This window comes from Aplysia californica, unplaced genomic scaffold (genome assembly GCF_000002075.1).
Source record: "Aplysia californica isolate F4 #8 unplaced genomic scaffold, AplCal3.0 scaffold00244, whole genome shotgun sequence".
Classification (NCBI taxonomy): domain Eukaryota; kingdom Metazoa; phylum Mollusca; class Gastropoda; order Aplysiida; family Aplysiidae; genus Aplysia; species Aplysia californica.
In genome coordinates this window covers 305,196-319,035 of record NW_004797514.1, presented here as the reverse complement: position 1 = coordinate 319,035, position 13,840 = coordinate 305,196, and the positions used below count along the sequence as shown (strand labels likewise).

General features: G+C 38.6%; 2 protein-coding genes across 2 annotated transcripts; both read left to right on the top strand.

Moving 5' to 3' along the window:
- The first annotated feature begins 396 nt into the window (after nt 1-396).
- Nucleotides 397-5,850, top strand: LOC101846739 (formin-like protein 20). The gene is made up of 5 exons (XM_035970269.1): nt 397-827; nt 2,795-2,904; nt 3,492-4,577; nt 5,444-5,648; nt 5,830-5,850. The coding sequence occupies exons 1-5, from the start codon at nt 657-659 to the stop codon at nt 5,848-5,850; spliced, it is 1,593 nt and encodes a 530-aa protein (XP_035826162.1). The 5' UTR covers nt 397-656.
- Nucleotides 5,851-5,922: 72 nt separating this feature from the next.
- On the top strand, nt 5,923-13,565 carry LOC101861664. Its single transcript, XM_005100316.3, has 8 exons — nt 5,923-6,054; nt 6,707-6,871; nt 7,705-7,791; nt 8,487-8,625; nt 9,665-9,745; nt 10,399-10,614; nt 11,442-11,617; nt 12,357-13,565. The coding sequence occupies exons 1-8, from the start codon at nt 5,926-5,928 to the stop codon at nt 12,543-12,545; spliced, it is 1,182 nt and encodes a 393-aa protein (XP_005100373.3). The 5' UTR covers nt 5,923-5,925; the 3' UTR covers nt 12,546-13,565.
- Nucleotides 13,566-13,840: the final 275 nt, after the last annotated feature.

Below are 13,840 nucleotides of genomic sequence, written 5' to 3'. Positions count from 1 at the left end.
TGTAAGGGGATCCTTGAGTATTTGATTTGGAAATTTATAAGATTTGAAAACTGGTGTTTGTTCTTTAACCAAAGCCCTGAAAAATAAACATAATAAATCAAAACAATTTAAAAACGAAAAAACTTATAATACTGAATATATAGGATTTGTTATTCATCAATAAAAATATTTTTATGACACCTCCCGATGAATAAAACACAAAGTTGCATCATCTGAAGTTGGCTAAATGAGCTTGATGCAAGAAGCAAACTCTGTACTCTTTGGATTAGAGCGATAAAAACAAAGTGGAATGTCGATTATTAACTTTGTGTACTTTTGTGAAGTATACACGAGACAAAGGCTAAGGCCAAACGAGGGTTTGCAACAACAAATAAAATGATTGAAAACATTACTAAAGAACGAAATTAATAAACAACGAGCAAATCCTAGAAGTTACGGTTACGGCCCCTTTCTTAACCCTGTTGACTGTGTCTTGTTACTGTCTGTTATTGTCTGTGTCGGGTATCAATAACAAATTATTAGAATTGTCTCTGACTTGGGGTTTGATTTATTTTTACAACGGAATTGAGAGACTTTAGCACGCAAGGGCATTCACCGTTGATAAAAGTGATCAGATGCAGGGTTTGTGATTCTAAGTTCAATCAAGAGAGCTGAAAATGTACCGAGCTCTGTATGCTTACAAAAGCCAGTTACCGAAATACCTGTCGTTTGAGGCTGGTGATCGATTCACTCTTGTTGACACCTCTGTATCAGAACAGTGGTTTCTGGCTCAAAATGGCTTTGGGGGAATTGGATTTGTTCCCTTCAATTACATCAAAAAGATTGAGGTAAAATTATACAAAGTGGTTTGTTTTGAAAGATTTGTAATTGTGTCGATGTGACTGATTAGCGAGTAGAATTGCCATTGACTCTTCAACTTCAGTTTGTTTTATTTTTTTTTCAATTGAACACAATGAAAAGGCGACTGGATTCTTGTATAGATCATAAAAATGATGACAACAGACAAACAATGTGTGTAAAGCATTAAATAGGATGACTGGCTTTTTGATTTCGTCCTGTACTTTTCGACTACTATACTATTTTGTGTCTTTTTTTAACAGCTTTTCTCATTGTGTCACAAATTTGCCGTACTACAGTAGTCTCCGCCTAAGATCCCACCGCTTACGATCCCGGTTCCCTTAAGATCCCACTGTTTTAAGAAAACAGAATTTTTACCCCACAAAAGTCACCCCTAAGATCCCGCTCTGATTCACTCTGAACTGAAGGTCTACATTCGGCTAAGATCCCGCATTTTAAATCACAATTTATGGAATAAAAACCCGGGCAGGACAGCCGATCAACCAAGAGTGAAAAGTTGAGATCAATAAACTGTCCGTCACGTCAAAGATCAGCCACTATCGTGAATGTGATCACATACACGTAAAACTCGATGAAGCGATACAATGTTTGCCCCAGACGGGATCACACCGGGGTGTGAACTGACCGACACTTTCGTTTTCCCCGAACATCGCACTCACACCTGAGCTCTCCCCCTAAACTTACATCACTCGCTGGGTGGGTTTAGTAAGGTCTACACGGTAGCTCCAGGTGGGATCACATCGAACTGTGAACTCTTCCCTGAGAAGTTGTCTCTACTCCCGAATTTGCGAGACAGACTGAATTTTAATTGGCGTGTTCACATTCACAACGTGATGGTGTATTATAATGACAAAGGCGGTTTTGGTGGGGGGGGGGGGGGACTCGGTCAGAGATGGAAAGCTATAAATTTTTCACAGGTAAGGGGGAGGGGCAACTGGATAAGCGTAGATCTTGATTGAGACTCAGGATAGGATAATAAGTGAAAATGGCATGCCTCATCACACTGTGATAGGTCATCAAGGTTTTTAACCACTCTTTGTTCGCCATAATGTCATAATCCCACCCAGGGGTCACGTCAGTTCATTTTAGAGTGGAGGGAGACCATTTTACCGATTGTGAGCCTTAGCATGGGTCACCATAGATTCTTCACTGGGTTCGTCGGTTAAGATCCGGTTCGCCTAAGATCCCGCATTTTCTTGCTCCCGAGCACCGGGATCTTAGGCGGAGACTACTGTATTTACCAGAACGACTGCACATCCACTGTGACTGTGTCTGAAGTTCTATCAGTTTGTATAATTAACATTGCATTGCAGGATTTTCAGTTCTTTTAGAAAGTGTAATGAGGCAGCAAAGATCAAATTCTCGAAAGTTTCACAAGCTTCAACACATGCGCTCTCTAGTGACATCAGTATTTGCATGTGAGTCTTGCACCCAGATAGCAGACTTTGAAAGAAAAAGAAGAGCTAGCTGTTGAGATGAGATGCTTCTGTAAGCTGCTTAACTAACATCTCATACAAAGACCATGTCACCAATGAAGAAGTGAAATGAGCATTATATAAGAAATTTAGCTGGCCTTACACTGACCTTCTATCATTGGTAAAGCAATGCAATTTGAAATGATATGGCCAAGTCACCCGTTCCTCAGGCCCTGCTAAAACAAGGGCACTCTGCGGGAAGGACAAAGGAGAGACTGATAGAAGGAGAGATGGAATGATAGCATCTGAGAATGAACAGCCATGAAGCTGCGGGACACACTGAGGAATACGGAGAGCCGAGAGGAGTGGAGAAGAATTGTTGCCACCTATCAGAGATGACCCTACGGATGGAAATCTACGGGAGCAGAAGAAAAGAAGAAGAATGAGACAGCAACAATTTTTCAGGTTCTTTGGTGTCTTTGGCTTATAACTGTAACCTTTTTTTTTCCTGTTGTTCCCAGGCCACCACAGAACAGCAGGTGAAATTCATAGATGGAGCCATGGAGGCCATCCACTTACAAGCCACTAATTCTGGTGGCCAGTACTCCCATGAACAGAGGCTTATAATGAAGTAAGATTTTGCTTTTGGTGTCTGTGTATGGTCAGAAAACACCTTCATAGATCATACTTCTTTCCTGACATATAAATTATTTCTGTTTTAGTTTTCTACACCCTGCTTTGCTTTGAGCATTGCATGACTTTTGCTGTATTTATGTGCTTTTTAAAAAAAACCTTGGAAATACTGTGTATGTGCTCTACATACTTGTGGTTTTATATCAATTTCAACAAGAAAGATTACATTTTTCAATTTATTTAGTTCCCCAGAATCAAGGAAAAACTAAGTGTCATGTTATTCTTGAAGTTGAAGTAATGTTGCTAAGTGGACCATGGTTTGCTAATGGAGGACATTAAAAAATGTTTTTATCCAACCTGAATCCTGAATGATCAAGAGAAGAGAGCAATAGCATCATGTATCAATGATTCTTTACAGTATATGCCCCATGGGTTTATTATGCATGCATCATTAGGTAGCCAGCTTTGCCGGTTTGTTATTTTCCCCAGTTTTATCTTTACCTTGCCATGTTTATCATGTTTTTCATTTGTAGAGGTGTTAAGTCAACATGGAAAAAAAATTGTTTGTCTCTTCTGTTTCTTTAGGAAACTTGTGAAGCACAGAGCCGATGTAATAAAAAGTGCATCTGCATCTGAGGGGAGCTCAGGGAAGTCGTCAGGGCGAAGACGTCCAGCGCCTGCTCCACCTGTGGACAGAAGCGCCAGTTTGGATGCAACATCGGGTGGTAGACCTGCATCTTTGGGTGCGGTGGGTCGCAGTGCCACTTTAGCCAACCCTCCAGGCACAGGCTCCAACAGAGGGGATGAAAAAAGGGCTGATCACAAAAAGACGTCCAGCCAATCGAAGCTTGACAAAAGTTCCTCCAGTAGAACTGTTGACCCGAAGAGAATGTCTTTGCAGACAGAGAACGTAAAGAAAGAAAATGTTGTAGATGAGAATGTCACACGAAGTGTAAGCTTAACCAACAACATAGGTCAGCCTTCCTCTTTAGTTTCCTCAGTCTCCAGTAATGCCAGTGAGTTCACCACAACAGACGATAGCTACTCGCTTGAGAACAACAATCCCTTTGAGATGGATGAACCATGTGAGGACTTGCCACCAACGGAGCAGATGCCAGAGCAGTCCAGTGTGAAAGACTGCGAGAACGCATCTGAAGCGAGCAGCGAAACGAGTTCTAAACATAGCACGGGCAGGTTGCAAAGTGAAGACGACCCTCCCCCTCCACCTGTTGAAGAAACCTGTCCAGAACAATATGAATCTCAGCCACCTCCACCGCCATGTACAACTGCTGATAATGTCGCAGCGTCTAGTAGGGAGGATGATGTAGACCCTCTGCCCCCTCCGCTACAGTCTGGCAATATGGAGGAGAGTTATGAGAGCACCGCATCTACCATGTCTGCAGTGAATGATTTCGAGCTTCCCCTAGATGACTTCCCCCCGCCACCACCTGAAGTGTACGATGATATAAATGATGAACAGTTTGCAGTGGACAACTCCCTGCCCCCGGCACCAATCGATCTGACACCCACAGAAGAAATCAGCGGCAGTGTACAACTGTTCAACAGCTCAAACTCTGAGGAGATTCAGCGGTACAAGAAGAAAGCCATTGAAGAGTGTTCCTGTGATGATTTCCAGCCCAAGTTTATTCCAGATGGGCCTTTCTTTGCTCAGTAAGTACTCTGTGTATGGTACTCTACTGTTACAGATGGAATCAACAGTTCTGATAAAATACAGCTCACTGGGGACCTTTTCACTTGAGAAACATTATGGAAAATGTTATATTGTAGTAAAAATGTCCACATTTTATGGCCAGTGTGCATTGATGGGGAAAGCAAAATTACTTGTTAGGTTTGTCTACTTTATCTCATGGCCCAGATGTGGAGCACCAGTTGCTATTCTTCCTGAAATTACAAACATATTGGAAATAAGCTCGCTATGTCTCGTTTTGAACAGGGGAGATTGTTCATAAAATTAAGGGATATTCATGCTCTTAAATATAAGTAGTTTGTTGTTTTTATGAATAAGCAGTTATAACAAGGGACACTTGTAAGAAATTGCTGGATGTTTTGGCAAAGTTCCCATGGTAGACGAACATCAAATGTATGTGACTTACTCTAAAGTCAAGTAACTAGTGACTTAAATCTTATTTTTTCCTTTTTTTTTCTTTGTTGTTTGTCCTGTATTGTGATTTAGTGCTAGATATTTGTAAGTTAGGTAGATGATGTATCAACATGATAATAATTGTTTTGCTTAAAGAAAAAAAAGCATTACAGGAAAAAGGAAAATAGGAAGTTTTTTATTTAAAAAGAAAGGGAGATTTGGTTCTCCACTAGATATGTTTAATCAGCACAGTTAGATTAGTGAATAGCTTATGTCTTTTATTTTCCTTTTAATGTGTTCGATAACATTTGTCTTGTGTCCTTAAGTTCTAGTAAGCTGGGCTCATTGTTAGTACTAGAAATAATATGCATTTATTTCTTGTGTTATTCATGCTAACTCCTTTCTATGTGTTGTGTGCTTCTTCATTTTATCGCAGAGGGTCCTTACAATTGCCGTCGTCTCACAAGGTAAAGGTTACCAAAAAGACAAGACGAGACCCTGGAATCCTGACGTCTCTTCTACAGGATGATGGAAAAGGAGATGATCTAGAAGCGAGGAAAATGTCTGTCGAAAATTATGAGAAAGCTCAGGCCCATGGTGTGGATGTGACTCACGCTGACTGTGAGGAAATGATTGGAGAAGTGAGGGATTCATATTTTAGGCTATATTTTTGTCCTATTACTAAATGAAGTAGACTGACGAGAGATATTGATCAGAACTGTTAATATTGAATGTCGTGAGCCTAGTTTTTTGCTTCAAATGAATAAACTTTAAGTGCTTTACTTTTTAATACAAAAGCTTTGAAGTAAATCGCTTTTGCAGATTTCTGTAGAGGTGTTTTAGATGCTGTGAAACTGATGTTTAAGTAGACTATGAGGTAACATGTTGACCCCTGTTTTCCCTATCCAGTTTAGGAAAATGACAAATCTCAGCCACGAGGACAGTCACTGGGCCCTGATGTCGGCCATGAACTTGCTAGCGGACAAGGTGCCACACATTAAGCCATCGCTTGAGGTGCTAGCCCTGCGCTTCAATATGGCTCACAAGGTGTGTACAGAAGTGTGTTTTTGCCTTGAGTTGGACTTGCGTGTTCACATCTTCTCTAAATGTATTGTTTTTTGATGGTGTTTTTTCATCAGAACTACTCGGGTCCATCTGAATTTTAATTTAGACACCCTGTCCCTCTATTTAGTTACAATTATCTCATTGGAAGGATACATTTAGCTTCTTTATTCTGCTTCCTTTTTATTAGACTGTTCCTATTTTAACAATCTTTTTGATTGGCCAGTTTCAAAGTCTTGAGTTAGTTGAAGGGGGAGGGAGGGGGGGATGTGATCACAGCATGGATTTGAGCAATTGCTTTCCAAACTTTTGAAGAGTTCTGTTTCATTTTTTACTTAAGTTCGTTACAGTCTTAATTGATGACAAATAGTGCCCGGGTGTCTGTATGGCAGTAAGTAGCTTTGCTGTTGCATGCAGAAGACCCATGTTCAATCCTTCTGAGGTAAGAAATTCAATCAGGTATCACTTTCTGTTGGGACATTGCATCCCTCTCAACCTGGGTTGGCTGTGATAGACAGGGTCAAAGTCCGCCTCCTAAATGATCTAAATTGTATCAAAAGGGATTAGTAAACATGCATTGGAAAAAAATCCAAACAATGAATCAGTGAGAGACCTCCTTTGTTACTGTATTCTCCAGTGCCACAGCACAGGGCGAGACTACCAGTGTGAAGACACAGTGACTATGGATCGCCTCATGGCCGAACTTTCCGCAGTAACCAATGACTCACAGCAACGAGGCCACTATCTGGAGGATGACCTTGACAATATCATTGACATCATCACTGGCTTGTCAGAGACACTGGTAATTCTTAAAAGCTTTGTTTTAGGGGTGCTAATAATGACAATGACAATATTTATTCATCTCACAGGGAGAAATTTGTCTTGGTTGTTAACATTGACAGTGGTGTTACAAAGTTAATGTGCTCTCACGCATTCCCACAGTAAGAAAGAACTATGATACAATTATAATAATAATAGTTTGTCTATCAATGTATGCTGCAGAAGGAGAATATTTCTATGTTGGGCTTACTTTTGGGATGTTTCTGTCATGGGTATTTCCACAAAAGGAAATGTCACTGACTTGATGTTTATTTAACTGTGTATGATAATAATTATAATAATGATTTGGTTTTGTTTGTCAGTATCACTTCTGGACTGCAAAGCAGTATGTTCCAGAAACTTCACTAAGTTCAAGAGTTAGCCCAACTCTTGTTAATTGTCTATAGTTATCTGTTGTTCGTTACCTTTACATAATATAACAACTTACTTCAGCTTACTCTTCAGGTATTCGTTTATATTAATATTTGAAAGCAGATAAAAAGCTGCTTGTTTTGTTATTTTTTCTTTTCACTTAATTTTTTGTGAATGCTTGATTGTCAAGGTTTTTTACACAAACAACTTAACCTGCTCTGATGACTACCTGTCCAAGACAACCTGTACAAATGACCAGTTCCCATTTCCACCCTTGTGTTTATCTATATTATAATGACACTGTGTTTTTCTATATTATAATGACACTGTTCAAGGACCGTTCGTCTAAGATGATTACTTTTGTGGACAAGGGATTGTCGTCGTGGACAGCTTCGACTGTATATGTACTACTGTATATCTCTTTGATTTCTGTTTCTCCTTCAGAGTAATGCCAAGCACTGTGTCAGTGTTGCTGCCATTCAGAAGGATGGCTACCATATGATGGAGCTCATTGCCAAATATTATCAAATGGTAATTTTTGAAGATTAGACATTTAAAGTACTGGGTAAATGATATCCTACCCCGCAACTTTTGTCTCTAAATTATGAAAAAGAATGGGCTATGAGTGCGTAGTTATAATATTTAATGTTAAAGAACTCTCCTCTAATATCTACATTTCATTGTATAGTGTTGCGTAGAAATTTGTTTTTAACGGCAGTGTATAGAGGTATATTTGTGTTGAGAAAATGGTTTCTGGAAAAAAAATATTGTGTTCTTTGTTGCCATAATAGTTTTAAACTTTGAAAAGTGTTCAAGATGTTTTTAAAAATTTGTATTTATATAATAATTTGGCTTTCTTGTCTAGCTGTTTAAACTGCAGATAGTCAAGGGCCTTAACCTTGATATTTGATTTTAATCAATCAAATAAGAAATTTCACTGATTATGCAATCAAAAGCAAAATATGCTTAGAGGATCTTTCTCATATTATTGTGGAAAGGTTTAAATTTTCTATTTTTGGAAGAAAATGTGATTGTAACGAAGTCTATGCTTCTCCGCAGAAAGAGGAAATCTAAAATCTTCTGTATTGTCAATAAAAAGAACAGTGATAAAGAAGTTTACACGCTGTGAAAAAAAGTTGCTTTTGAATATGTATGCTACCAGCTTGTGACAAAACCGAGAAGTGAGAGTAAAGTTTTAATGTGACTTTGATCTCCTTTTCGTACAGGAGACACGTTGGATCATTCACTCCTGCCTACTTCTTTTGATTGAGATCATCTGTCGTCTCAACCCTCAAGCCATCTTGGAGTTTCTCTACTCAGAGCTGCCCCAGGAGCTGGTTGCTGAGATGCAGCAGCATCACAATGGTAGGGTGGTAGAAAGTTGTGCAAACAAATATTTAGAAAGAGTCAGTGACTGGAGATATGAGGTGGAAGTACAATGGAACCTGTTTTAAAGACCACCTGTCTGAGACAGCCACCTGTACAAAATGACCACTTCCCACCTCCCCCCTTACATTAAAACAAAATATTATAATAATGACATTGTTCAAAACACACACCTGTCTGAGACAACGACTTTTCTCTTCGATAATGGGTGGCTGTCTCAGACAATTTCGACTATTTAAAAAGAGTCGAAGGCTGGAGATATGAGATGGAATTACATGTACTTTTGTTTTCAAGTGACATTTTGGATTTTTTAAATACTATACTTTCCACTTCCTCCAGCCTTTAATTAACAAATCCGTTTGGCTACTTTGACCTACTGTTTCGATAAAAAGAGCAATAATGGTGTATGTTAATAAAATTCTTCACTTACCACTCAACTGTTGTGTAATTCTGCAAGTTGCAGGGGTGTTTCTTAAATTATGTAAACTGTACAACTTAAAAGTTAAAAACTTTTGCGTTCCCGGGTGACATCTACTGTTTGTTTCAAAATGTTTTCACTCTTTTACCGTTCATGTACTGAAGGATTATGTTAAATTATATAAAGAAAATTATTTTATCTTTGATCTTTCCCTACATATAAGGAGTGTCTTGAACGCAGTTAGTTGGAAATATTTTTTTTTTTGAGTATTCATGTCAGTTAAAATATTAGTGGACGCTTTTATTAATTTTGTGTTTTTGGTTTGTCCTTTGTTGCCTTGAAAGTGTTAATGGCATCAGTTTTAGACTCTCTGGACTCGAGATCCTTTTTTTTTCTTTATAGAATTACAGTTTTGAGATGATCAGGTTCTCCTAATGTTCTGGTACTTGTTTGAAATGAAAGATGTTTTAAAAAAGTATGTGCCGGTACATGTAATTCTTCGGCAGCACAAATTGACAATATGTCGACCTATCTTTGTAAAGTCTATTTTTCTTCTGGAGATGTTACTAGTTCCTCATAATTTTTGTTTTTGTTGCACAGATGATGCCAGATTTCTACTAGTCTCCAAAACACTTGGAATTATTTTCATGAGAGCAAAACCCTCCCCTCACAAACTGAGCTGTAAGTGTAATTTTGTGACTGTCAGTGTATTTTGATAGTACAGAGTACCTATGTACTGAAACTGCGGTTTCCTGTAGTATGTCATATTTTTGTTTTTGCTTTCCTTTGGGTTTGTGATATGGGATTATCAATTCATGTTTGGAAACCGCTGGTTGAATTCTTAAGCTGTATGTCTTAATATTTTGAAACGTTATCGTTACAAGTACAGTCTTGCATGCACATAAAGAATATTATGTATATAGCGAACGGATTTTCAAGTCCCGTATTTTCTTTTATAGATGTATGTTGATTGTTTCTAGAACACGTACATGGCAAAACACATACGTAATGAAAAGATTTCAGAGTCCTTCCAAATTTGCTGTATGTGTGCTTGACTGTATTTGTCACTTGGCTTAAATTATTTTTAGAAAGCTGTCTCATACCTTGTTTTGGGGATTTTTGTTTGAAAGGCAAGAAAGGTCAAAATAAATCATAGTTTCTTTGATGAGTTCATTAAATAGACATATATGTGAAAGAGTCACACCTTTGTTGCATTTCATCTTTGCTTCATGACTATAGTCTTAAATTTCTATTAATTCAGGTTTAGAGTTTGAAGTGGAAACTTTGGTTTATAGAGCACATGGAAATTGTTTGTTGCTTCTGTCTCTTCCCAGTGGCCATGGATCTCCACTTCTTCATCTGGCTACTGGGCATGATTGAGAACCTTGCGGAGGTGAGTCGAGACAGCGACGTGGAGGTGGTGGTGGCGCTGGTCTGTGCCTACCACTTGCAGCACCAGGGGACCTCCCAGAACCCCGTCACAGAGGCACTGAAAATGGCCCAGGGTCACACCTTGATCGAGTCTGCTCTCATGTTCCTCTCCAAGCACGGTAAGGGCTACTGGACAGGTCATTCAGGGATGCCTTTTCTTCTTTTTTTTTCAATTATTTCTTTTAATTTCTTCAAAATCCATTTGCAGAACAATTACAGTCTAGCACTTATATAACGAATCATGCACATAGTGAACAGATTTTCAGGTCCTGAATTTTTTCTTATACATATGTAAATTCTTTGTATTTAATATACGTACATGATAACAAAATTTGTACATAACAAAAAGATAACGAATCACGCAGATTTCGCTATGTGCGTGTTAGAGTATTATTCTCAACATATCTTTTCTGTTTAACCCCATATTAGTTGTTTCTATTAACTGTCTCATTGCTTGCAAATGCAACTTCATTAATTTCCAATTATTTTCACAAAATCCCAGAGGCACTCCTGGTCATTGAACTCTGCTACCTTGAATCAAATACGTGAGAGTTGCATCATTTAGTTGTTGTTGCTTTTGCTGAGAAATATGAACTCTATCAATGTCATCTTTATTGCATCAGAAATGTATATCATTCGTCAATTAATAAGTGAGAGTTACATCATTTAGTTGTGGTTGCCTTTGCTTTGAGAAATATTTTCATCAGCAATTAAATATAAAGTTTTCTTTGCAGTAATTATTTATATGCTTTATATAAATCCTCTTATCGAAGGTAACAGTTGCAAAGCATGGTTTTGGGTTTTTGGGGATTTTTTTTGTGGTCTGAAAAGATCGCTTGCATAATTGATGCACATAGTTACAGCAGTTTTGAGTTTAGGTACAACTTGACAAACTGAAGTTCTTGTGTATTAACATATGTTGGTGGGTTTACCCTTCTCTCTACAGAGGACCCGACATCTGTGCTCAACTCTGGTATACAGCCTAAGTGTAACTCCGTGATCCTGTTGTTGACTCATATGTACGACCACCCAGACACCTCTGACCTGCTCTACACTAATGATGTGGAGGCTCTCATCGGTATATTTGAGGAATATCTCCGAGATTTGGGCCGAGATGATCCGGTGTGTTTTGTAGTTTGATGCCTTTGTTTATAAAGACTGATAGTTGCACTAAGATAGGACCCATTGAAGGGAAATTTCAACGCTTTTAATTCTCTGTCATGTCTTAATTGGGCTTCTCACTGTGTTCTTTCTTAATCCTTTGAGCCTTTTACTGTACAAAATACGGAAAAATAAAAAATAAACAATGTTTACTGTATTATTTAAGTAAGATTAGATATTGGAAATGAGTGGTCAAAAATATTATTTCTGGGTTTGTCTCATTGTTCCTGTAGGAAATGAGTTTCTGCTGCATCAGATAAGCAACCCTCATTGCTTATTATGACAAAGTGTTCCTACATAGGAGACTAAATCTTTTCCTGTATGTACGTTTGGCTGACACTCAGGTGTGATCTACTCCCTCTACTCTACTTCTTTTCATCTTTTTATTCTCCTAATGTGTTCGTGAAAATGTGGCTTTTATCTTGTTGTCGGCAGGATAGTGTAGCGGTTGGGCGCTTAGGTAGACCTGAGTTCAATTCCCATGTGGGAAGAAGTTTTATTGAATATCTCGACCTTTCTGCTGGTATATTGTATCCCTATCAGCCTGGGCTAGCCCTGACCAGCAAGGCTGAAGTCTGCCTTGTAAATGATCCAAATTGTGTCAATGGGGGTGTAAAACACATACATTAGAAAAGAAATCTTGCAGTCTCACCTCAAGCTACCTCTCCGCAACAACTTTCTCTTCTCCATTCCTGTCCAGGTGCGGGTGGAGATGCTGGGTCTTGTGGAGAACTTCATGCGGAACTATCCAGACACCGTGTCCTTCCGGATGGCCATCAGCTCCCGCCTCGGGCCGCTGCTCGTCACTATTCGAGAAGAGAAGGGACCCGTGGGAGAAATAGCTGCTCGGATCCTGGATGACAACATTATTTTGTTTGACGACGTCTGAAGTTTTAAAAAAAAATCAAATTTTTTGTTTTAGTGAATGCTTGCGAACCTGAAGAAGGAAAGATGCAAGGTGCGGGTTTCCTGTTGATTGTTACAGAGATGCTGATTTTCTGGATTAATTCGGAAACTTGGATTTCTGAAATTGTTCAGATTTTGTCAGATTCGTGCTTGTCATTTTGCTCTTTTATAGAAATAGTCTTGATACAATTTGTATGAGACAATAATATGACCTGTAAGCGTCCAGTCCCCGTGCATGCATTTTCACGGGGTCTGAAAAGTTTTAGATTATATTTTTTTCCATAGCCTGTGATGCCCTCTGTTGCTAGTTCCTCTGCTGAGCTACTACTGACTCTCGAGTACATATTTCTTTTTATTTTGGTGCAAAACAATACCATCTTTGGGTAAGATATGGAAAGCGAATCATCTCCTTTGTAATTGACATGTAGAGGCAATAAGTAAATGAAGGCACATAACTTTTGCAAAAATCTTGAATGTATAATAAAGAGGTTTCTTTGCTATTATTGGCTGCTGACAGGCAGTATGACGCGGCCTGCTGTTGATTTTATATTTTATCCTTTTTGGTAGTGAAGGATACGAGGTTGGTAGTGAAGTATACGAGGGAGGTTAAATTACCGCTCTTCAAGCAGAACCCAGATTTTCTGTAATCCTGTGTGAATGGTGGGCTGATTGGTGGTACTCTGTGCTGGGCCGGCCTTTTCTCAGACAGAAAGCCTAGAATGGGAGATGCCCTGTAATTGACATCTTTGGTTTGAAAGGAGCGGAGACCATGGGGGTCTTTTGTTCTTATAAAGCTTTGACACTTAAATACAGATTTCATGGCTTATTGTTTATATTTCCAAGTATGTTAATTGTCTCATCAGAGATTTAACAGATTTTTTTGATGTCCATTATATTTTTCTTTGTAAAGCACAGATTTGACTCAAGATCTCACCTTTTCTTTTGATGCAAAACATTGTCTTCCTTTTGTAAAAAAATAACTAAATACTTGGTTTCTGCTTTTTTTAAAAACTGGATAAGGCTCATTTTTGCATGTATTGTACCGGAAGTTTCCAGTGAGTGTTGATGGCTGCGTGCAAGACTTATAACTACCAAATTGCAAAATGACGTTTGTGGTAGTCTTGCATTCAGCCGTTGAAATGTTTGTGTAGCACAAATACTAAACTGGTGCTGTCAACTTTTTGCTTATGATCAGCATTGTTCTTCACGGTCTGTGTTTTTCATAAGTTGTATTTCTCCTGTTTTATGTAACTTTGAAGTCATTTAATATTTTATAGT